The 26,072-nt window shown below is 38.8% G+C and overlaps 1 protein-coding gene across 36 annotated transcripts in view; it reads right to left on the bottom strand.

Annotated features, from left to right (window-relative positions):
* The window catches only part of PTPRD (protein tyrosine phosphatase receptor type D), a 1,471,303-nt gene that overhangs the window by 206,369 nt on the left and 1,238,862 nt on the right, over window positions 1–26,072 (bottom strand). For all 36 annotated transcript variants that reach the window (XM_075278421.1, XM_075278482.1, XM_075278474.1 and 33 more), the window contains one exon: window positions 17,258–17,426. In XM_075278421.1, the coding sequence (XP_075134522.1) occupies window positions 17,258–17,342 (85 nt within the window). In that variant the 5' untranslated portion in view covers window positions 17,343–17,426. The remainder of the gene's footprint in view (window positions 1–17,257; window positions 17,427–26,072) is intronic.

Here is a 26,072-nt window from a genome sequence, read left to right on the forward strand (position 1 = left end):
GGACACAGTAATATTTCAGGATTGAAATGAGGTTTATTGTACTAACAGAAAATGCGCAATATGCATTAAACCAAAATTTGACCGGTGCAAAAATATGGGCACCTCAACAGAAAAGTGACATTAATATTTAGTACATCCTCCTTTTGCAAAGATAACAGCCTCTAGTCGCTTCCTGTAGCTTTTAATCAGTTCCTGGATCCTGGATAAAGGTATTTTGGACCATTTCTTTCTACAAAACAATTCAAGTTCAGTTAAGTTTGATGGTCGCCGAACATGGACAGCCCGCTCTCAAATGATCTGAAAACAAAGATTGTTAAACATAGTTGTTCAGGGGAAGGATACAAAACGTTGTCTCAGAGATTTAACCTGTCAGTTTCCACTGTGAGGAACATAGTAAGGAAATGGAAGACCACAGGGACAGTTCTTGTTAAGCCCAGAAGTGGCAGGCCAAGAAAAATATCAGAAAGACAGAGAAGAAGAATGGTGAGAACAGTCAAGGACAATCCACAGACCACCTCCAAAGAGCTGCAGCATCATCTTGCTGCAGATGGTGTCACTGTGCATCGGTCAACTATACAGCGCACTTTGCGCAAATAGAAGCTGTATGGGAGAGTGATGAGAAAGAAGCCGTTTCTGCACGTACGCCACAAATAGAGTTGCCTGAGGTATGAAAAAGCACATTTGGACAAGGCAGCTTCATTTTGGAAACAAAAATTGAGTTGTTTGGTTATAAAAAAAAGGCGTTATGCATGGCGTCCAAAAAGAAACAGCATTCCAAGAAAAACACATGCTACCCACTGTAAAATTTGGTGGAGGTTCCATCATGCTTTGGGGCTGTGTGTCCAATGCCGGCATCGGGAATCTTGTTAAAGTTGAGAGTCGCATGGATTCCACTCAGTATCAGCAGATTCTTGAGAATAATGTTCAAGAATCAGTGACGAAGTTGAAGTTACGCCGGGGATGGATATTTCAGCAAGACAATGATCCAAAACACTGCTCCAAATCCTCAGGCATTCATGCAGAGGAACAATTACAATGTTCTGGAATGGCCATCCCAGTCCCCAGACCTGAATATCATTGAACATCTGTGGGATGATTTGAAGCGGGCTGTCCATGCTCGGCGACCATCTAACTTAACTGAACTTGAATTGTTTGTCCAAAATACCTTTATCCAGGATCCAGGAACTGATTAAAAGCTACAGGAAGCGACTAGAGGCTGTTATCTTTGCAAAAGGAGGATCTACTAAATATTAATGTCACTATTCTGTTGAGGTGCCCATACTTTTGCACCGGTCAAATTTTGGTTTAATGCATATTGCACATTTTCTGTTAGTACAATAAACCTCATTTCAATCCTGAAATATTACTGTGTCCATCAGTTATTAGATATATCAAACTGAAATGGCTGTTATAAATACCAAAATATTTAGAACTAAAAATGATTAAGATTAATAGGGGTGCCCAAACTTTTTCATAGGACTGTATATGAACACATACAAACTGCCAAGTCTGGAAGAAAATTTGTAAAACTAATGGCAGACACGTGGGAAGTATTCTCCTTTCCCACCCTTCCCATCTGTGTCACTTCAGCTCAGTATATCCTGTTGTATCATGTTATCAGGGTAAGCAGGAAGCTACTATATCGCACAGTACATATAGTACTGCTGCACTGGACATATACTCCTTCAGAAACTAGAGTCCACTGGCTCATAGTACTAGTGGATTATGCTATGTAATATCAAGTTTAATGACTTGTGTTAAATCATTGCAAGTTACGCAATTATAGAACCACTAAATGAAGGGTTAAACTATTAAATTCTAATGATAAAATGGGTCGTTCCAGAATGTCTATGAAATAAGCACAGTTTCGTACAACTCTTGTCAAGATACACGTACGAAGGCGTCAGCTCTTGCTCTTTTGTCATTCTCAAGCCTCTTGACCTCATGTACAGTTTCCCTCTGGAGGAATATTTCAATTCAGGCATCTCCCATGAGAGGATGTAGTAATGTCTGACCTGAAGACTCCTGTGTGGCCAACGTCTTGTGAAAAAATAAGGGGAAGCTATAACAAAAGGACCTGTCACTGAAGATGCTTAATACAGCTATGAGAGACAATTCTAGGTCCAATTCTAGGAATCTTTATATACTTGTTTTCGATCAATGCAGTCACACAAGGGAGGATATAATACAAGCAAATATCCAAATTACTTAGATTTTTGCAATGATTGTCGTGCTAAAAAGAAGAGCTGTCAACTTTCCTGATATGCCTGTCCTAGTAAATATCCATGAAATAACATTCTTGTCAATTCTTTATATTTTTTAACACTACAACACTGTATTGTGTTGTTCCTCTGTTATTCCTCCTGGGAATGTATGGATCAAACTGGTGTTATTATTCCCATTGGCACAGTTTAACACTGTTGACAAGAAGAATGTTAACACCCAATTTATTCATACATTTCCAGAAGGAAATAACAGAACAATGGAACAATACAGAATGATAAGAAGAGATGTCCCAGCATTGTTATTTCATGGAAAATACAGGCATTTATAAAAAGAGATATGTCAGGCTAGGTGACAGCTCCTATTATGGCTTGTATTAAGTCAGTCACTTGGGATATATACTTTTCATTCTATATTATAACACCTAACATTTCACCCTTCACTTCTAGATAACATCTAACATGTAATATCAATGACTTGAGGTATTAGAGACCCATCTTGATATCTTAATATTTTTGACTACATATGGGCCATATTCTTAATTGTAAGCCTTTGTCTTCTTGAAGGTAGTCTACAGCACAAGTACATTTTAGTTTTTAGAAGGAATATATAATGAATGTATGTACTTCACACATAATGTACAGCAGAAACCATATTTGCCTCTGGATAACATAAAATAGCTACCAATATTATAAATGAAAATGTCAGGGCATTTAAATCCAGCTCCCCAGAAGTGCCCCAACTGCCAAGAATACATGTATTTTGGCCAGGTTTTCATAGTCAGCACCGTTTCAGGCAAAGTTTACCCAGAACAACACAAATTTGTTTCTGAAAATTCTGGAAAATTTGGACCATTTGGCAAACCTTCAGGTAAGTCATCAATATCTTAGTGGTGGAGTACAACACCAGGGACATCAGCTGTTGGAAGAGAGTGACAAAGCTTGTGAGCTCCGTGGACTCTTCAATGTGCCAATGCTGCCATGTCAATGTGCGGCAACAGCTCGATTCTACTGAGGTGAATGGGTGTGAGTCACAAGGCCAGACACAGTTCCCTATGATATATATGGCGCTATACTTGGTATTCAGGCTCAATAGGCTGCTCGAGATCACAGACTATCAAGTTAAAACATAACCTTTAATGAATAATAGATAAAATACAGTGTGTCCATTTGTAAATAACCCCTGATGAATGTTTTAAGGAAACGCGTAGGGTCTGTCTTGCTAGTTTAGGAGTGTTACTTATCCACCAGATGCATTAGCCCAGCGCTGACTTGAGACTCTAGACGTTGTTGGTGTGGCATTAGACCAGCAACCTCAGCGCCTGGGTCTCTGCAAGATTTTGTTCAGCCTGTCATGTACCCTGAAGAATGGAGTGATTCTCAGGTTTTTACTGAGGGAGATTAGTTTTTGGAGAGGGTGATTCTAATCTAGTTTATCCCCCCCTCCCTATTGAAACCAGCTATAATTATCCTTTACACACATATAGTATCTGATGTGCGTTGAGATATTTTCTTTCTCCCTCTAGACTGTTTATCTATATTTGTGAATGGACATGGTGTTTTATCTATTATTCATTAAAGGTTATGTTTTAACTTGATAGTCTGTGATATCGAGTGGCCTATTGCACTAATACTTATTCTGTCCGTGAGTTGCATTATACTTGGTATTCAGTGAAGAGGCCGCAGTGATCACCAGAATACTGTAGCAGATCAGCAGGAGTACCGTGTGTTCACACCCCACCTATGAAATCTTGAGGACACATCTTAAGAATAAGTTATCGACGTATAAATCATGGAAAACCCCTCTAAGATTAAGGCCACAATCTGTGAAAATGCAGCAGAAAAAAAATAAGTTTTACAGTACCAGCAAAGTGATTGAGATTTTCTGTAATCTTTTCTGCACAAATGCCGTGTTTTCCAAAAAGGGCGCATTTATGAAAAATACAGCATGTTAGTTTTACCTGAGGAAATGCTACATTTTCACATAGACTTATGTGGGGTGAGAAAGGTTAGGAAGAAAACAAGTGAAGAAATGTTTTTCTCCATTGTGTTTTAATCCAATTTTTGCAATGTGTGACCTTTGCCTAAAATACAATGAATTGTGACGCATTAAAGTTGTATGTAACATTTTGATAAATTTGTCATAAAAGGCCACACTAAAAAAAAGTCAGAAAAGTGGCTTCAGGCTAAGGTGGAAATGCAGCAGTTTTTGTTGCAGATTTTGCTGCAGCTTTTTGAACCAAAGTCAGGTGTGGATTTAACAGAAGGAAAACATGTAAGAGCTTCCTTAATATTTTCCATTCCTTTTCAAGCCACTCCTGATATTGGCTCCAAAAACCGCAGCAAAATCTGCAACAAAAATGCTGCAAACGTGGAGCTTTAACAGTGAAGCACTTCCTCATGAGACCCCATTTTTCTAGTATATCATGACACATCAGGCCAATGATAAAATCAGGTTCAATGCTGACAAACACATCTCTACTACATCTGTAATAAAGTAAAAGAAGGAAACTAGAACCCATACTAAGCAACTGCATGTTATCCAGTGTGTAGTAACATCTGATAGCACTATGTGTTATATAGTGATGTATAGGTGACACTAGTAGAAATGGAATGGCAGTCCCTGCCATGTTTTTAGATATGACCTGCTGTACCTTTATTATCCTGTAATAAAGAAAAGGACAATAAGTATTACACAAAAGGAAAATGAAAAACGAACTTGTCCCATGTTTATTTAAAGTTTGTTGCTGTACCTACACTACATCTCATTTCTGAGTCTATGGTTTTATATTACTAGCAATTTACTAGAGTTATATCGCATGTGAAGTGTTTATTTGCCTTGTTTATTCCTCCCATGCCTAAGAATTCCTCTAAAACAGATTACAGCATGACATATGACTGCTTTACTTTCATTCATTTGCTGTGTTCACAATGTTGCAAACCGCTAATACATTTCACATTAAGTATTTAACTGCCACATTTAATAGTCGCAAACATGAAACTAATGTTGAATTAATGTGAAGCAATAACTGAAAAGGTAAATCACAAATATGAGAATGTGTCTAGCACTCCACTTCTCTTTGCCATAGTTTCAAGCAAACTGCTGCTGACTCCAGTGAAATCCAATACATGCAGAACATGTCCTTGATATTGTGCACTGCCGGCAAATAAAACATCAGCCTCGCATTCTGCCTTGTCAGTCTGTATCCTGAAAGATTTCCCTCAATACTGAAACTTACTTTGCACTAATCCGCCTTTCCCTGAGTTATTATGGGGAATTTGTTTTAATGTACTGGTACCATGCTGTTAGCGCTGTGGCCTCGCTACACTGGGGTCACTGATTTTGGATTGGAATGGGGCAACATCTGCTGCTATGAGATTTTTGGAGTTACTGCTATTTCCTACCACCATATAAAACAATATGAATACATATATTCTGTATACAGAACTGGAGAATGTGTCAGTACTATCACACTGATGTATAATACATTTATGCCTTAGGAAATTGGTATCTCTCATATACATGCATGATGTGACTCTGAATAGTGATGGCCGATGATAATGGCCATTAGACTGTTAATCTGCCCAAACACACAATAAGTTTTGGTTAAAATGAGCAATTTGATCAATCACCACTTCAAACATAAATGTTTAAGATAAAAATGTTTGTCAATGATATGATCCATCAGGTTACAAAATTTCCTTAAAAACCACATGTATAGCAAAACCTAAAACCATTCAGACAATCATTTGCCACTTTGCAGAGGAGCATGGAATTATTCTTTGTTATTGGTACTTTTATTTCTTATATTTTATGTCTATGTTAAGATTGTTTGTATAACCAATATGATGGATGATTACTCAGGAATATTACTCCGCCACATTCAGGCTTTAGACCTATTGGAGAGGTCTACTTATGTAAATGTCCTGCAAGATCAACATACGAAGTGTTATTTATGGTCGTAAAGTTTCTAGTAAAGGTCCATGAAACCCCTGAAACATTACAAAAGGTTTACTTTAAAATCACTCATCTGAAAGCATTTAACATGTCTATGAAAGCATAATTTCATGTATCCAGCACAATATGTACATGTAACCAACAGATAAACTGACTTCACAGGCATCAGATACAGATGGTTTATAATCTGTATACAGTTTGGAAGAAAATGTCATAATGTTATAACTTACATTAAAAACAAAAACACATTTTAATGCATAGAAACCACTCGAGAATGACAAAAGACAGGGAAAAAAACAGGGCCTTGTACCTAGGAAATAGTAGTTGTGCAGAAGACCTAAACATTTGCATTGTATTTATTTACTTTGCTTAGTATTATGTTCCAGATTTAATATTATTTTAAGTTTAAGGCTAGGTTTACAGCTGTAGGAGACTCTGTCGCAGTATCCGCTTGAAATCCGTGAACGAAAAAGTCTTGTATGTACAACTTTCTTGCCCACCGCTTTCTGTTAAAAAGCAACGGACACTTGACGGACCCCATTATAATCAATGGAATCCGTATGGCCGTGTAAGTAATGTCTATTTTAGTAGTTTGTTCTGGACAGGTGGACAGCTGACAAAAGTGTGAGTCCAGTGTAACAGTGACTGAGCGTATACTATATAGTATCACAGTCCTAGCTTCCAGTCTTGGGGAGTTTAAACATATTATGGTTGGGGTTCGGTTCTTTCTTTGTTCTAGATACTATCAGCTTTTATTAGATGTAAGTATACAGGTTATGTTATTTATGTATTTATAACATTAGCCTTCTGTTTGTTATCACTCTTTCCTATTTATGGTGTCCACCATTCTGTTACTGAAGACTGAATAAATTATTTGATAAACCTTTTGGAAATATTTGGAATGACTGCTTTAAGTTTCTCAATGTATAACACAAATTAATGTAACTATTATCTATTATTACGTACTGTTACACAATTGTTACCTATGGCATCTTATATGTTACCTATCATAGCAAAACTAGTCCTCTAAACAAATACCTGCATGAAAGCTGAGGTCAAATGCTTATAGAAAACATATGTAGAAAACAAGAGGAGGGATAAGAGGGAGAGCAGCTACAGAGGTTGTAAAGTCACTAGTTATTGGCAAGGCCTGGTCCATGCCTCGGCCAACTATATGATGAAAGTGAGTGATAGTTTGATTAAAGCTTGTGCCCGGAAACCATACAGTGTACTCCATTCCATGTGTCTGTAATTCATTATAGAAAATAACTGGTTTGTTGTGCCTCAGGTATTTGGACAGCAATATTGTATAACCACATTCTCTACAGTGCAATGTGAGAAGAAAACCAACCAGATAGCAGCACTTCTCAGTGGTACAGTACAGTATCCTCTGCAGATAATGAAAGGCAAAGCATTACTGGAATACTGGACCTATCTCATCATCTATTAAGACCATGGACAAGCAGATGAAAGGTAATGGCATCTTACATTTCTGTGGGGTAGTCAGTCTAACAAGATTGATCAGACAATGGAAGGGTATTGAGATGGCAGGTGTGCTAACATCTGCAACTCTGCTTATATCAACTATAGACACAAAAGTGTCTGAGGAGAAAACTGTCTCTGTAGCCCATAGACACAAGTGACAGCACAACTTTCTTATAGTGCTCGTGAGAAATGAAAGCTGTTCAGTGATATGGTTGCTATGAACAACAAAGACAGTTTAAACCATTTCCCAAATCTGCCACAACAAGCATCTCCTAAGGCTTATACTGTAGACTAGGGTTCACCAAGCTTGGCTTGGAATTACATGTTGTCACTCAGTATTGTAGCATGTGCTTATTGTGCCCTAGTGGGATCAGAGACGTCATTGTGTTACAAAGACTTAGCACAAGGATCCACATCATATCACCATAAAGAACACAAATATATGATAGTGGCCAAATAATGAATAGTGTCCAGTGGTCACCAGGGGTGTAACTTGAGGGGGTGCAGTGGGTGCAGTCGCACCGAGGCCCAGGTGCCTCTGGGGGCCCGTAAGCACTCAGTATTGAGATTGCAGCTTCCATCTGGCCCATAAGCCAAGGAGACCCACAGATTACCCTAACCACACTAAGGCTGAAGGGTGTAACTTGAGGGGGTGCAGTGGGTGCAGTCACACCGACCCCCGGTGCCTCTGGGAGCCCGTAAGCACTCAGTATTGAGATTGCAGCTTCCATCTGTCCCATAAGCCAAGGAGACCCACACATTACTCTAACCACACTAAGGCTGAAGGGTGTAACTTGAGGGGGTGCAGTGGGTGCAGTCACACCGACCCCTGGTGCCTCTGGGAGCCCGTAAGCACTCAGTATTGAGATTGCAGCTTCCATCTGTCCCATAAGCCAAGGAGACCCACACATTACTCTAACCACACTAAGGCTGAAGGTTGTAACTTGAGGGGGTGCAGTGGGTGCAGTCACACCGAGCCCCAGGTACCTTAGGGGGCCCTTAAGCACTCAGTATTGAGATTGCAGCTTCCATCTGGCCCATAAACCAAGGAGACCCACACATTACTCTAACCATACTAAGGCTGATTAAACTCCTTAGCACTTGAAACCATCACTGTCAAGAATCCTCTGTAGGGATGAGTTAGGGAGCCCCAGACAAAAGATTGCATCGGGGCCCACAAGACTTTAGTTACACCACTGGTGGTCACCATTGATTTATAATGGGATCATCAGGTCCTGATGAGATGTCTGTTGTTTTGCCACAACGAAGGCTCCAACGAAAATCTGAATACAAACTAAATTATTAGCAATTTACTATTCTTATAAGTCAACTAGGAAATTAGGGAGCAGTGACTTTTGTTTAGGCAAGGACAGGTTCCATATCTCTGTGAAGGATAAAATACATCAGCTTTGCAGGTCTGGCACAGTAATATCTCCTCCGCAGTGCTAGGGTGTGATGGGTAACATCCAATAAAGTAAGTATGTATATGTATCGTCACTGGCAAGATACATTTCACAGAGCATAAAGAATGTGGAATGCATAACAATAGAACATATGCAAGTAAAAGAAACGGTATATTCATTTCCATCACTAGAATGTTACCATGTCTGAAACGTAACATCTGACTTTTATTTTTCACACCTGCCACTAGCTAACATGCTTCATACATCTGCACTGTGTTCTAGAATAAGGAGACAAAGGATTGCTCGCCGTAGCTTAAATACTCGTCCTGTCACGGCAGACGAAGGCACACTTTAAATGATCTTGATGTGATGATAGGCTAGGGACCAGCAGTAATGTGCAGCGGGCTAAGGATGTCATCCAAGCGCACGGTAAACTAATAGATACTTCAAATGAAAATATGCAGTTTCCCGGTACAGAATGTATCCCATTGAGAAAAACAAAGTATTTTTACCAGCTCAACAATTCTGCCATTCTTGAACTAAAAGCCAGATGTAACGGAGACAATTACACTTTCATGATGAATGTGTCTGATTTGAAGGTACATTTTCTGTATTAATAGAATCGCCGCGTTCATAACATATGCCTGTCCCTGATGACACAACAGATCTTTAAAGGCAGGCAAGGCTATGTCTGCTCCACTGGAGGCCTATTAATTCAGAAAATTAAAAGAAAACGCCAGCAATTCAACATTCCCATGAAACCCAGTCATATACATATGGTTACGGCTTTCCTGGACCAATTTTGCTCGCTAAATATGGATCATTTTTATAAACACTTGAATTTCTAAGCCAACTGAGGAATAATATGGAAAACTATGAATCAATCACATTATGCACAAGCAATGCCACCCATATAGACATTTTTTCCAGTGGATTCCTACATCGCTGTGAATACATGCTTTACTGCCTGTTAAGGTCATTTACAATAATGGAACATATGCCTCCTGTAGCTCATATGTCATTTGCAATGATGCATGGACGCATGGATCACAATGTCAGCTCTGAATTCTTTTAATCTCTCAACCAGAACCCTTGGATGATTTGGGATGTTCTTGGGCATGTCTCATTGTGCACAGCATGTAAATGTTTTCTGTAAAATACCTGTGACATCTACTAAATATATATCTATGTATACATTGTGCGTGTTCGTCTATATATATATATATATATATATATATATATATATATATATATATAAACCACTGCTATGTAATAGATAACATCTATAATTTTGCTACATAAATACAAAGCCATCTAATGCTACAGAAACACATCACTGGGTAGAATTAGTAGACATCAGATGCTAGCGAGGAAATCTATTTCATCAAGTTAAATTTGAACTGATCACATTGATGAAGTTTATGATCAACCGTCTCTAAGGAAGGTCTCAATCCCTAAGACACTACTCAGATTTCTGTTACAAAACATCAGACACAACATTGTCCATTCAAATTAATTACCACGTGTATAGCTAAAGAGGTTGCAGGGCTAGCAGTTGCAGCCGAGCCCTTATGGAGGGACCCAACAGCCACTCATTCATATAAGAAGAAACTAGTATTATACTTAGCACATTGTGAGTATTGGTCATCAGAGACCGGGAATATTACACTATGCCTTACTCAGTTGCTGCTTAGAATGTTGTGTTACATTTCAGTAACAAATATATCTGAGTAGATGGGGCTTTATAAGATACTGGAAATAAATGGTGGATGCAGACTACAGGCTACTTTAAAGTGATCCTCTGTCTACCCATTAATAAAGATTAGGATCAATCTGTCTAAGAGGCCATATGGCCACATCATAAACAATTTAATTAAGAGTCTCAGCCCAGCAGTAGGGCTCATGCACACAGCAGATCCTATACAGAAGTGTATGTAGCTATATGGCTCCTCTGCCTGGGTCAGATGATGCCCCCCCCCCCCCCAGAAGTAGTGATGCATAGTATGCCATGCTGGTTCTCTGTCTCATTTGTCTAAAATCAGAGGCAAGCAGAGTTAGCCTGGGCTCACAGGGACTCCGTTGCAGTGGCTGACGAAGTCTGACCAGAACAATGAACACCCTGATGCAGATGTGGACATAGCGTTACCAGGGGGTCTCATGAACCTCTATGGCAGCCCTATTACAGCTTATCACAAGAAGGAACCATATCAGCACTGTGTGCATGAGCCGTTAGACTGGGACTAAAGCTCATGTAAATTACAGTATTGTTGCCGAATGCTTGACAATTCTAGCAAGGCAATAGATATCAAAGCGATTTTGATGTAAACATTTCATCAATCCATAATATGCAATCGCTTAATACGATGATAAATTATTCCATGTACAGTTAAATTCTACCCATTGTTTTCTTTTAAAGGTCAGAAACATATATCTATCCAGGGATCCTGGATCCAGCACTTTGTTTCTCTCTTTACCTATATATACATCATGTAAAGTGGAAAGAGTGATGTCATCCAGCCTCAATAAAAAGAAACCTAATGCATCTATATTTGCTGTAAAGAATTATAGGTCTCTAGCAATGGTGAGATATCATCACTGCTAGGAGGCTGAACAGCTGTTACACACTGTCTAGGACTTTTATTGGAACTAGTCTTATGTTTTATAAACCCTCTTGTGATGATGCAGTCTGTCTAATATAAAGGATAATATATCATGCAGCTACATGAAATCCCCCTACAAGGATTTGGGGGAGTATTTTCTTGAAGGAGATTAGACAATTAACCCACAACAAAATAAAAGTGGTGAAGTAACTTCTTAGAAAGGACACACTTCAGGATCTTGGAAGACTGCCATGGTGTGTTGCTGTGTCTCAGTGCTGTTTCTGAATACGGTTCTCATACTAGAAACAGTGGATCTAGTCATGACAACACAAAACATTTCTCAGACATTCAAAACATCCAGATGCATCCAACATATGTTTTATATTGGATGGCAGATCAGATTAAAATGCCTCCACAAACTAAGCTATATCTGTCAGTAAGCTTGAAAGGGACCATTGGGCTTAAAGGGGTTTTTAGAGCAAAAAAATAATAATTTTCATTTAAAATGTCTGTTAGTGCTACTAATGGGTTAATGAATGCACCCACATACCTTTTAGTGTGTTTTGAGTGATTTCTGGGTATCTGGGGGCTGCTGGCAACTCCTGCTTTTGTTTACAGGCTCAGCTTCCTGCTGTGTAACTTCCTCACTAATTCCTCTCACATCCCCCCCCCTCCTTCCTCACTAACCCCTCTCACCTTCCCCCTCCCCTCCTTCCTCACTCCCCTTCCTGTCCCTCTAACTATTCCACTGTTTCCTACCTACTCAGCCCAGCCCACAACCCATATTATATACTTACCCCTTCACACTTCTTCTGGTGAGACGTCCCCTCCTCCCATACTGCTCCCATACTCCTCCTCAGCACCGATGAGCCACCTCTACTGTACTTGTTAAGAAGCGAGGTACAAATAAAGTACAGGCGGTGTGCACCATGTAGAAGAGCACGCACCACACAGACAGCATCATTACAGGTGGTGGAGCCGTCTCTTCGGAAGAAACCTGAATGGTAAGTATAATTGAGTGGATGGGGGGGAGTAGTAGTGATGATTCATTTCCGGAAATGAGGGAACAGATCGCCACCAGATAATCAGAAAATGTCCTTGGTTTGGTCATCGACCCATGTCCATCGGCCATTTTTCTGTGGACAAATGGGAGAGGCCACAGGAAAATGGCCGACGGACATGCGCAGCCAGTGCTTTTGGATGAAGACGCGATGGCAGCATGAGAGAAGAGGCAGTCTGGAGAAGAAGATGAAGGCGTCGCTGGAGAGTTTTCAGACAGTACAGGGGATGCCCCCTGTACTGTTTAAGCGCAAGGGGGAAGGCCCCCAGTGCTGTCTGAAAACTCAATTACATGTGGAAGAAAGATGATATTTCTCAGGAACGGTGGCGCGGGTCAGAATAATAAAGGTAAGAGAAGAATAACCTTTCTTAAGGCTATTCCTATGTGTACTTAGTTAGAAAAGGGAATTGTAATGATAGAATCCCTGGGTGGCCATGTAGAACACTGTGATGCTCAGTCCTTAGAAAAGGTTTCCTTCTCTTTGGGATCTTAAGATGGCCCTTTTTTCTAGGTAATAGAGAACAGGAAGGGAAAACCAATCTAAAATGTCCTTATTTTAGAATCAAAGCAAATCTAGCGATTGTCCACAGTAGAGAACCTCTTTAACTATTCAGCACTTTATATACCAGAAAGAAGATATGGCATGCATGCCTCAAGTATGGCAACCAGATCTTCATGAACAAAAGAATGTTCAAAACTGTTATGAAAATGTATTTAACTATACACATAACTATACACACCTATGACCTAAAAAGCTGCAAACAGTCTTTTGAAGGGTTAGCCCTCCCCAAAAAAATGACCAATATGCACAGTATATGACAGAAATAAAATATGGCATGGGAAATCTGGTCAGGAAAAAGGGGTGGTCCTCTCAAATTGATGGTCCTTAGCACAGATTTCATTGTATATTAGAATTAAATGTTCTAAAAGTATTTTATTTGTTGTATTTCTTTCCAAAAAGACACTTACAAAGTTTTTATGCTTCTATTGCAGTTAAAGTCATTGACATTAATTCTAAATCAATTACTAACAAAAACGTAACTGTAGATGTAATGAAAAGCACAGTCCAAACACCACAAATTGTAGAAAAATATCAATACTGTGTGATTTGGCTTTACAGCGAAAGCTGTTGTAGTGCGTGTCTGGTGACCTTTACTTAGTGCTGTAATTACGTCTAGGACCAACAACATGGTAGATGTCACGTCCTAGTTACACAGGCTATGACAAATGCATCTGAAATAGAACAAATTACTTCAACTACACAATCAATTTATTTCACAAGTCTAAAATAAGTGACATATGCTTGTCTGTAATAAACACGCTCTTCTCACTTACGTTTGCCTTATGTTTATAGCCTATTGTACAGACATGAGCATGTACACATTTTCAGACATGGACATGTACTCTAGCTTGTTATAGTGATCCTTACATTTATTAAATAATAGTGGAGAACAGTATTTACGGCACAAAAATTATGTCAGGAATCTGTCAGCAGGCTACAGGCAGAAACTACAGACTGCCACCGACAGTAGTCTGCTGACACATTTTCAGGGCAATGGTGGGAAATACAACCCACACCCCTGTGTTAAGGGAGAGATTTTGATAATAACACTGACTGAAGGAATTACTATATATAAAATTCCCTAATATATGCTATAGGATAGTTGTCTGTGCTATACCTCCACAGTTTTAGATGCATAGTTATAACCACAAATAAAATGGACAAAGAAGGAGTTTTTGCAACAAGTAAGAAGTGACCAATGCAATTGTTTATGAACATAACACTGCACTTCACTGTCCTTTATTGAAGGGCCCTTTAGTTCTATTCACCCCACAATAATGTACCCTTACAAACTGCCCTGTCCTGTTTTATAGTGAACTTGAAAATGTTTATAGCTACTGATATGTCATTGTGGGAGTCTGAGAAAAGCAACAAGAGCAGTGATGGCGAACCTATGACACGCTTGCCACAGGTGACATGCAAAGATATTTTAGGTGTATTATTGCAATAAGTAGCTGCCGATAATTTTTACTCACCTGTCCACACTCTTGTCCTGGCCATCCTCCATCCTCCTTTAGGCAGCACTACACTACCGCCACACTGCTGAAGAACGCTATTACACTGTGCATCCTGGCATTCGTCAGCGTCGGCTACAGTGCACTCTGGAGGTAGAAGAGGAGGGCGACAGGACTGGGGTGTGGACAGGTGAGTAAAAATGTATCAGGTACTACTCTGTGTGTGGGGGGAAAGGGGGTAGAAGGAGGTCATATTTTGCAGGTGGTCTTTAAAAAAATGGTAATATACTGGGGGGGTGGGGGATAAAAAAGGGTCATACATTGCGTGGGACCATAAATAGGGAGGGGGGGGGGGCATAAGAAAGGGGTTATATACAGTGGGGGACCGTAAAAAGCAGGGTCATATACTGTGAGATTCAAAAAAGAAATGTATGCCTCGACATACTTAATATAATCCTCATTTTTCAGCATATCGTTTTTCAGTGGCAATTCATCTTTTACAGGTATAACACCTTCATGTATGGATGAGCTGATCATCAGGTTTTTCCGGCTTATTCAGAATGAATTCTCAGAAATGGGCCCCTCATTGTAAAAAAGACTATAATGAATTGCACAATGTATAAGGTTATAGAGGAATTACCCTAAATTAGACATGTTAGTCTGTAATGTCACCTGATATTGAAGGTGACATTTTTACTTCAAATGTTTCCTGAAATCCCTTTGTAGAGAAAGCTATCATATGCTCTCCAAATAAATCGTACGTACTAAGCCAACAAACTCATTCCACCCATACACTAATTACAAAACCATTTCATAATTAAAGTGTCAATGTCATACCAACATGTATCTGTACAGTGGAACAGGATTCTGGAGAATTCTACCCAATCCAACTGCATAGCATCCACCTCTGTATAGGGCACCTCTCTATAGAACAGCATAAATGACCTGATAGATTGGCTTTCTGTAATGTAAACTGACTTAAAGGGGTGTTCCACTTCTTAACATAACAAATACTTTATACTTTCCTATCCATTCGGCTGTGGATCCAGTAGACAGTCTCTGCTCGGGACCCCTGTCTTCCTGACCTTTGGCCTACACCGGAGCACGCCAGCCAATTGATTGGCTGAAGTGCTTGTGCACAGGCGGAATGTCAATGAAGACCATGGCCCCAAACAGAAAACCTCCGCTGTATCCCCAGTATACAGTATTTGTTATTTTAAGGGTAGCTATCCAAAACATTAAGAATTATAGCATTCCTTTAACATCACAGTATAAGATTATGTATAGAAATTAAACTATTTTTGCATCAATTTATCTGAATCATGTTGCATATAGCTTTTACATTCTAGACAAGAGTAAGAACATTTATAGTGTATCTATCATCAGTATATGTAGACAAAGTACAGTTTAGCAACTTTAAGAACCTGGACTGCAAATCCAAAGCTTGTGCAATCTGTTCCCATGTAGAACTGCATGGTGTTGGTTGATGGACAGGTAATGTGATTGTGTGATGCTGTGGTTCACAGTAACAGAGAAGTTTGACAGCAAGGGTGCTGTTGGGCTACTAAGTCTCTCCCCCCTACAGTTTCATCATTGTGATGTTGGCGGGTGTCCTTCAGTCATGCACCCATTAGTGCAGGGACCCACTAGAACAAGGTCGCTTTGTATGTGTGGTCATGGTCGTATTTTTCTTAATGTTTATCATTCATTTAACCCTTAATTAAACAGGGTGAATGATATTAAAAAAAGGTGATAATTCTTAAAAAATGCTTTGGCTTATATTGTTTACATTGTGTCTGATTTACTGAGTCTATTAAACCATGGCAGTTGTCATACCCCCCCTCCCTAAGAGTCAATGTTATAATCTTTATCTCCTTCATATGTCAGTGTGTGCTCAAAAGAATCTCTTAATGTGTGTGGACAACTCTCAAGCAACTGCTGCGGCAGCTGCCATGGCCTGCACAAAGGAGGCAGATTTACTGTAAACTCAGTGTAATTTTTTGTTTAGTCTACAGCAGTAATCCGCAACCCACGGTATAGCTTTCCAGCTGTTGTTCTACAATACCTAAGGCAAGCTGAGAGTTGTAGTTCCACCGGCTACATGCTAGGAATAACAATACAGTAATACTGATAGTGGAATCACAGTTTCGTATTGAACAAGTGTTATATATGCTGTGTCCTTTATTGTCTGGATCCTGGTAAGCTGCATCGAGTTCTTTACAGCCTTTTTTTTTTTTTTTTTTTTTAAAGCTTAGCTTTGTAATGGCGAGGGACAAGTGAAATCCAATTGCTGAGTATGGGGCACACATTTCAGCAGTTTGCCCAACAGAAATATTGAAGAAGTCACGTAAATAGTGGTTTTCAGAGGGTGGCCTAGAGCCAGTCAGGATCCCACAGTGTTTTTAGCATTCTGTCATAAAAAGGCCTGTTCAAAGGCCCTCAAAGGCTGCCAACCAAAAACAAAACTGCTCATTATGGTCAAGACCTCAAACAGAACAAAGCGCTAGACTTACTTTCAGCATCAGCATGGAGTAGGAAGCACAGAAGTACCAGCACTGGCCTGGCAAAGTTCATCATCTGACAGCTTGGCACCTGCATGCTTAGGAAGGCTTGATTTCACCAGCTCTCAAAGCCAACGGGCGTCTACCCACTTGAAGTGTTTCAGTGCAGTATTTTCACAGCCTGAAAAGATAAAAAAAAGTACAGATAAGACTGGGATTCTTCTAGCATATTAATGTCTGATGCCCATCAAGCAACACACTGTAAAACTAGCCCATTTTTACATTATACTAACTGAAGCACATTACACACTCTGTGTTTTTGCCAGCACACTCGATGCCAAGAAGCAGCTTGGCAGAGCCGGTGATGTATTTCCCCATATTAGAGCAAAGTAAACCTAATCCCAGATGGTTTCCTCCCCTGGTCAGATCATCACCCGAATAATTTATCTTCATAATTAGCTGTCATTTTAGTAAAGGTAGTGCCAGGTTAATGCATTACACATGTTTTAGTACATGCAAAATTGAATACATATTTATAAAGCAGGTATCACTGAAAAGCTTTTCCAGCCTGGAAATAATGTATTTCAATATCACAAAACATAAAGAACAGGTAGGAAGGTAACTAGCTTAGCGCCGGGCGAGAATATATATATATATATATATATATATATATATATATATATATATATATTAATTTTGAATAAACAAAGTACAAAAAAATAAAACAAATTTATGTTTCTAATATATGTAACCATTTGCCTATAAAACAATGCATACACTTTGAACATTGTCTATCAAAGGTAAATTGTAGCGTGAACCCCCATGATATTATATTGGGAATTTAGAATCAACTTGATCCACCATACTACTTCATGTAAAGGATTCTTGGCAGTCATGGCACACATATGGCCAAAGAGTATAACTCTGCATAGGACTATTAAAGAGAATCTGTCATCACCTTTATGATTTTGCAGTTCTATCTGGTATATCTGCCTGTAAAGTACTTTTCGTTACAGTTACAGCTGTGCTGTGAGGGAGGAACCCTCAATTATCATGAGCCGCAGGCTTCTCAGCACTCCCTGCTTCTGATTGACAGCTTTCTCCCTATTGAAGTGCGTATAAAAATTTGCCAATTAATACAGGGAGGGTAAAGACGGGTGGGGCTGATCAAACTTCTCTTAAATATAATGGAATCCTTACTAAGGTCGGGGCCCCACGAACCGGAAACGCCGGAGAAGCTGAGGGAAAAATCGCGGCGTTGTACAGTGCAGGTAAAGTGGATATGGGATTCATGTGAAATCCATCCCCACTTTGCGGAAAAGATCGCAGCGCGGACAGGCTGCGATTTGCAAATCCGTTGCAGCTTTGCAAATCTCAGCATTTCAATTATATCTACGGAAATGCTGGCAGCTTTCCCATAGATATAATGCTAAGAGAAAGTCCGCAGAGGAAAACTCTGTGAACTTTCTCTTAAAAGCGCTGTGGAAAGAACCGCAATGCGTTCATGACATGGTTCTTTCTGCAGCGCTTTAGCGATGTGATTATGGCCCATGGGGCCTTAGCCTAAGTTCACACAGGGTGTTTTTTTTTTTTTTTTAATGCAGATTGTGTGCCCCACATGGGGATCACAATGTACATTTCCCCCTTCCCCCCACCTATCAGTATGTCTTTGTAGAATGGGAGGAAACCCATGCAAACTTGGGGAGAATATACAAACTCATTACAGAGGTTGTTGCTAGTGGGACTTGAACCAGGACTCCAACGCTGCAAGGCTGCTGTGTTAACCATTGAGCCACCGTGTTGGTCAGGATTTTGAGCAATAAAACACATTGAACACCAAAGACAAATTACTAGACTTATGTGATGGATGTACCATTCTTTATCCTACAGTTTCTCACTTTCAGAATCAACATCCCACTGCTTAATATATTAACTGCACTAGCCTAAGGTACTGCGACATGTTGCCAAAGAAATGTCAAGCAAAAGTTCTGAGTTATACCTGTAGGTTTGGAGACTTCCTCACATATAAGAGTATTTAATCTGCCATTCACTATATTTTATTGTAGAGATAAATGCTGCACCACTTCTGACAACAGAACACAAAATGATGCCTGCTGGCACTTTACAGGGCTAATGCCCTATGGTACTATATATCTATTACTCTACCCTTATGCAGAGACATCATAGTATAATATATCCTTATATAGTATCATATATCCTTATAAAGTATGGTAATCTATTATGTTTGCATATGTACAGAGATATGGATACTTGAGGTGAGTCAATATCTTCTTGCATGTTCCCCTACAATAGTGGTATTATGAGAGGTACGTAATGTTGCGACCTCAGTGATTCAATAACAGCATAAAGTGCTTTGATGTCATCTGTATTTCTAAACATGAAAAGAAAAAAAAAACATGAAAAAAATTAATCAAACAAATATGCAGGAAATATTATGAGCTGATGTCTGTGTCTAGGAACTCCGTAAACCCAAACTGACTTTAAACATGTTGGATTAAACACAGATAATATATGTAGTTACTATATAGATACTGTTATATTTCAGCAGCACACATGGCTTGTGCTTGTCCTTTGATAGTATGTACTGTGCCCCTGACATGAATGAAAGCCACAGAAATCATAGTAGGCCATGCGCTGAGGGCACCAGCTCACTCTTATCATCATAACCATCTTCATGCCAGCATTTCAAATAGCAGCAGCATCCATAAGACATCAGTCCTGTCGGACTCAATTTGTGTCTGTGCAAGCGTATCCGAGCCAACTGCTACATAATGACTTTGATGCTATCACAGAGATGGAGATATATAGAATGTGCTCTCAGAGGGAGGAAAGGTTGCTTTGTTTTCTGATGCCATTCAACACTTACATTGAAGGTCTGATCCGTATAAGTAAAAGGATTTAGATTCACACCTCAGAAACTGGTAAAATAATAATTTCATGATCAAACCGGTCTTAAAAGTCAGGTTAAAGTCTTATAACTCCTTCATGGCTTACGGAAAGGTTATAAAATAATGGTAAAATACAATTCTGATATAAATATATTTTTATTATTTGGTGTCCGCGCTGCGATCTTTTCCGCAAAGTGAGGATGGGATTCGCATGAATCCCATCCACTTTGCCTGCACTGTACAACGCCGCGATTTTTCCTGCAGCGTCTCCGCTGCGGACAAATCATGGCGTTTCCGGTCCATGTTGCCCCGGCCTTACTCTGCTTAATTAATATATCATTTGTTTCATAGCAGCCATGCTAAATAATCATTGTGTCATTCAGTTCTATGAGATGTTGCTGCAATGAAATTGTGCAGCCGCTAAGAAACAGTGTGCATTGTAAATAGTGAAGAGATGAAGATGATTGAACAAACAATGCAAATTTTTTTCAAAGAGCTGATCAGGGAGGTTCCTGGTGTCAGACCCCCAGTGATATTTTATTGATGACCTATCCTGAGGATAGACCGTGAATAGTAAAAAGAACTGGTCAAGCCCTTTAACGTGGAAAAAAAGGCTAATTCTACAAGGCTCATGTTTTAACTTCACACTTACTTAGTTAATTTGGTAATGTTGGGAGGAAAAAGTAATTTTAAACTTTAAAACCTGGGCGTACAATATATATAAATATCTATCTTTAATGGGATAAGGTCAACCATGTCAATGTTTCCCAGAGCAATGATTAAATACTACTCATAGCACACAAAATATCAGCAATTCAATTTTATGATGTGTTATAAAAAAGGGGCTAAATATTGCTTAATTAGAAGTCAGTAGTGTGGACGGGGTATAGACTGGTCCAATCGGCACACAACGCAAATAACCCACAGATTCCTTACAAAAAGGTACTCATAATAAAAGAGGATGTACTCTGTTTAAACAGTTCAACTATATTTCACTTTCCCAAGCCACAAAGTCCATACTACCGTCTTTCTTCATAAAAATGCAATTCTAAATCCCACTTGAATCCTCAGAGGTGATCGAGTTCTCTGTTTAACGTCACTGAACTCCTAGATATTTGGGCTGAGCCATTAAAATTGCTCTTTTCCCTTACCAGATGTGCCATAAATTTCCGGCATGTGTATCTAGCCTTCTCTGATCTTACTCATTCACTGTTACAGAGTGGAATGGAGACGACTTATATCATTATAACACACACACACACATATATACAGTATATATATATATATATATATATTTTTTTTTTTTTTTTAAAGAACTTATCTGCCATTAAAATAATGTACGTTTACTTTTTCTCTGATTTTAAAAGGGTTGCCCATGAAGGGAAATTTTTTCGCTATGTGCGAAGAGTATGTTAAAAAAGAAAAGAATTGATATTCACCTACCAGATCCTCTGTAGTTTCTGTTCTTTTGCTTATCGGATACCCAATGATATTCTACTTCCTAGATCCATTTTGACACACATAAAATGTCTACTTTGTCAGTCACTGGCAACAATAGTCACCCACCTCAGCCACTTATTGACTGAGTAGGTTTTTTTTTTTTTTTATGTAGATTGTGAGCCCACAATGTACATTTTTTCCCCTATCAGTATGTCATTTTGGAATATGGGATGGAAATCCATGCAAACACGGGGAGAACATACAAACTCCTTGCAGATGGTTTTTTGCCCTTGGTGGGATTTGAACACAAGGACTCCAGCGCTGCAAGGCTACAATGCTAACCACTGAGCCACCGTGTGGCCCCGTTGAGCAAGCTTTTTTTTATCATTTCCTGTATGTTGGAACAGGTTCAGGAAGTAGAGACAAACAAGATTGTAGAGGAACTGGTGAGGTAAACAACGCTTCTTATCCCTTTTTCAGTCTACTCTCCTTCCCAGACAAATAGTTATGGTTCATAAGCGAGACCCCTTAATGGATTAGGTTCTGTTGACATCTTTCTTGTAATTTCCAGTTTTCTATTCCACCATAAAAGTAGAAAACAGAAAATGACAGAGAACTGAACCCATCACCCAATGAACCCAGTTTGCTTATTATGGAATTGATCTAGAGCCCAGAGTCTATCATTTTACTGAGAAACCACCACTGCACGCTGCATTGATATTTCCAGGAAACATGAAGGAATACGTGACACCAGAGCCTCCCAAATGGATGAAAATATGGCCTAGCTTTAAAGTTGTAACCCTTAAACCTTTGTGAATATGAGCTGTTAGGGCGTACAGACATCATATAGCAGGATCCTCCACTATGGCACTACTGTATGAGCCAGCTCACAGAGCCCATTATGTCTGGTCATCATCTGACTGGCCACCATTTATTGCTGCCACTAAGTAGAAATAACTTCCTGATCTTTGTAGGTTCGTACATTAAGTACCATAAAAGTATTTCATTATTTTATGACTAAGACAAATATATTTCATAAGGTAGAACATGTTAGCGGTTTAATGAACTGTACAATACCGTCTCAAAGTATATCCATCCAATGATGAATGTCACTTTATACACTGAACAATTTTTGTAATGGAGATGAAAACAAATTACACAAAAAATAGGTTTTTGCTTTAGTTGTTTTAAATGGTGCAGTCTTGTACAGATGAGTCTGCGACATACAACAATGGATTTCATGGGCGGATAGAAATGGCATACAAATAATGAGGCTGGCACACGTCACCATATCCAAACAAAGGTCTATAAAAAGCACTCATTTAACAGGATCAGCAATATCGGGCTCTAGTAAGTTTCTGCTTTAATATATCATAGTTTGCCACTCCAAATTCAATATTTCTTAAAGTTTTCCTTCAGGTACAAATGATTTATGACACAGCATACAGCTATTTAGCAAATAGTCTCGTAGGGATTGTAGTGTTTATTCTTATAATTTTCTATATTTGCAGCTTGGTACAATGTATCTCATCCCTAGATTTTAGAGATTCCAACTAAGGCTGGGTTCACATCAGCACTTGCACTCCATTTGGGGATTCTGTCCCCGAAACCACATAAAAAATGCAGAACGAGCAGCACTTTTCTCTCCGCATTTTTCACCTTTTTCATGCAGAAACCCATTGAACCGCATTATAGTCTATATCGCATCTGTGGATTTCTGTAGGTAACCGCTTTTTTAAGCGGATTAGGTTTCCATTCTGGGGATCCCCAAGCAGACCCCTGAACAACAGTGTGAACCAAGCGTCAACCTGTATACTTCTCATTGTCATTGTAAAGTACTATTTACTATGTCTGCATATATCAACCTCCACTTATGTTACTCTTTATATCTTTATTTTTTTTGTTGTCAAACTTACCCTAACATATAGTTCTTTATACGACTACACTAATGATTTTTTTCTGCTAACCTAGTACGTCATAATGCACTATGCTTACTGGCAATGTCTACCTAATGCAGAACAAAGGCTGGTAAAAAAAAAAAATGGAGGAGGCATCAAAATCATGAAACTTTGAGGCTGTGCACCATAAACTCAAAGTCCACCCCATGTGACCTCTGAGGCCCAATTACAAGCCTCAGTGGCGATCAGTGGTGCACCAATGGAGTCTCGGAAAGAACCAGAACACTACGGGTATGCCAATGGAAGAAGACCAGACACTGTGGCGGTGCCCAGGAAAAGAAATACATGTGTTTTTAAGCACCCTCCCTGACCTCCAATTATCATACTATTGGTTCAAAAGAGATGGTTCTTTCTAACACTTGTCTGTACTGTACATGCAAATTGGTTATTGGGAAGATCATGGATGACAGATACTGAATCAACATTTTTCAGTAAGTAGAAGATATGTATGGTAGGTGTTAGGAGTGAAATCAAACATGAGGAGCTCAATCTTGGACTGAAGTTATACAAATAAAACATACTAGAAATAAAATCCTGTATGCACATAGCAGATGTTTTGTAGATGAGCACATATTATGCATATTCCCTACCAGTCCTATTTAGAATGTCCCCGTATTTTGCAATGTAAAAACATGGAGAAGAGAAAACATGTGGAAATGCACCATAAAGCACTGCTAGCTGTAATGTATGATGCTTCCAAATCCAGACAGAATTAGGTATTCAGGCAATCTTGTGCATAATTCATTGTGATGCCTCTTAACAGACAGAACTGCAACTAGGGATCTAGACCACAAAACAGAGAAAGTCTTTGACTCATACAATATAAATTCATTTGGCGATGAGGCTTATATTTCTGGAATCTCTAAGGACCCTTTCTTTTAACTATTCACTGCTCAGTCGATCACAGAAATCTCACCATCCTCCCACATCTTTCTCATTTAATGCTGCAGAGCATCCTTCGACCGAACAAATCATAGGTAAATAACGGCACAAAATAGTGTATTTGCGTGGAAGTCAGGACAGAGGTACCAGCTCACCCATCATCTGGACAGCTGAATGAGCTCCATCAATGGAAAGCCTCCTTTAAATTAATGACCTGCTGCAGCATGATGACTGCTTAGGAAGGAAATATTTATAGTGTTTCTTCCAGCTCCTGACCCTTGAAATTAAAAACACTTTCTCCCACTCCTGTAGCTCCAGTTAACCCCGAGGACAAATGTCTTGAATTCACAGAGGAAGTAAAAGGTTGAGCAGATTAAAAAATCGTCACCCTTTACACAGTTTACTAGTCGCTTCATCCAGCTACTAACAAGGGCGGTTTGGATACTACCAAACACAATCTATATACATATCATTCAGCAAATATTATGCTCTCAAGGCTGTTTTTGCAAAGAAAAAAAATGAATAAATATATAAATAAATACATTTACAAGTGTCCTATTTTGCTAGATTACCTCTATTCACTGTGTAGAAGGCATACGCTCCATTGTGCCTTTTTCTCTATTATGCACTGCGGGATATTCCCACACAATAGAGGCAGCAGATTTGGTATCTCAATACACAGCCCCCTTTTAACGAAAGGGACCTACTAAGCACTGTAGTAAAGTTCCTTATACACTCCAACAGCAGCCAAATTGTTCATAAAACCTTATATGGAAGTTGCTGAATGTCTCTTTAACCCTTCTTTAGAATTGTTTGTGCATGAGATATGATCTGCAGGTACCTCAAGATATCCTCAAAAGAATGGCATGCGGTTACCAGCCTCAAAAAGCAAAAAAAAACACCTGACAGAGTAACTCAAAAATTGTTATTTCAAAGCTAATGCTCAGTATATCTTGAGCCAATATAAAAGATAAGGAAGGACACATCTGTATCTTGTTGGAGATTATATATTCACCCTACCTCCACTATTTATAGCTATGCAGATTTACCTGGAGTTTCAGGTAAAACATGGATAGAAGGAAGTTATTGTGTCCTCTGCTACATCTGACATGTTCAGTACTCACACACAAACACACATATATATATATATATATATATATATATATATATATATATATATATGTGTGTATGTATATATATATATATATATATATATATATACACATTATATATATATATATATATATATATATATATATATATATATACATACATATATGCGCACACACACACAATACATATATATATATATATATATATATATATATATATATATATATGTATTGTGTGTGTGTGTGCATATATGTATGTATATATATATATATATATATATATATCACATTGAAAATAAAATAAATTAGGGAAATCTTTCTCTCACATTAGCATAAAAAAATGATAATTGAGCATGTTGGTCAGAATATGCTAACAAGTCGGTAACAAGGCTTTAGGGAAATATCAAATAACAGCAGAATGTACAGACAATATAGCAATAGTCTCAACACTTCCAAAGCTAAACAAAAACCTTGTAAAGATGATAACCCCTGGTGGCGCTGAGCAACATTACAAGTAAAATGTGTC

Source organism: Leptodactylus fuscus, chromosome 1 (genome assembly GCF_031893055.1).
Source record: "Leptodactylus fuscus isolate aLepFus1 chromosome 1, aLepFus1.hap2, whole genome shotgun sequence".
Lineage (NCBI taxonomy): Eukaryota > Metazoa > Chordata > Amphibia > Anura > Leptodactylidae > Leptodactylus > Leptodactylus fuscus.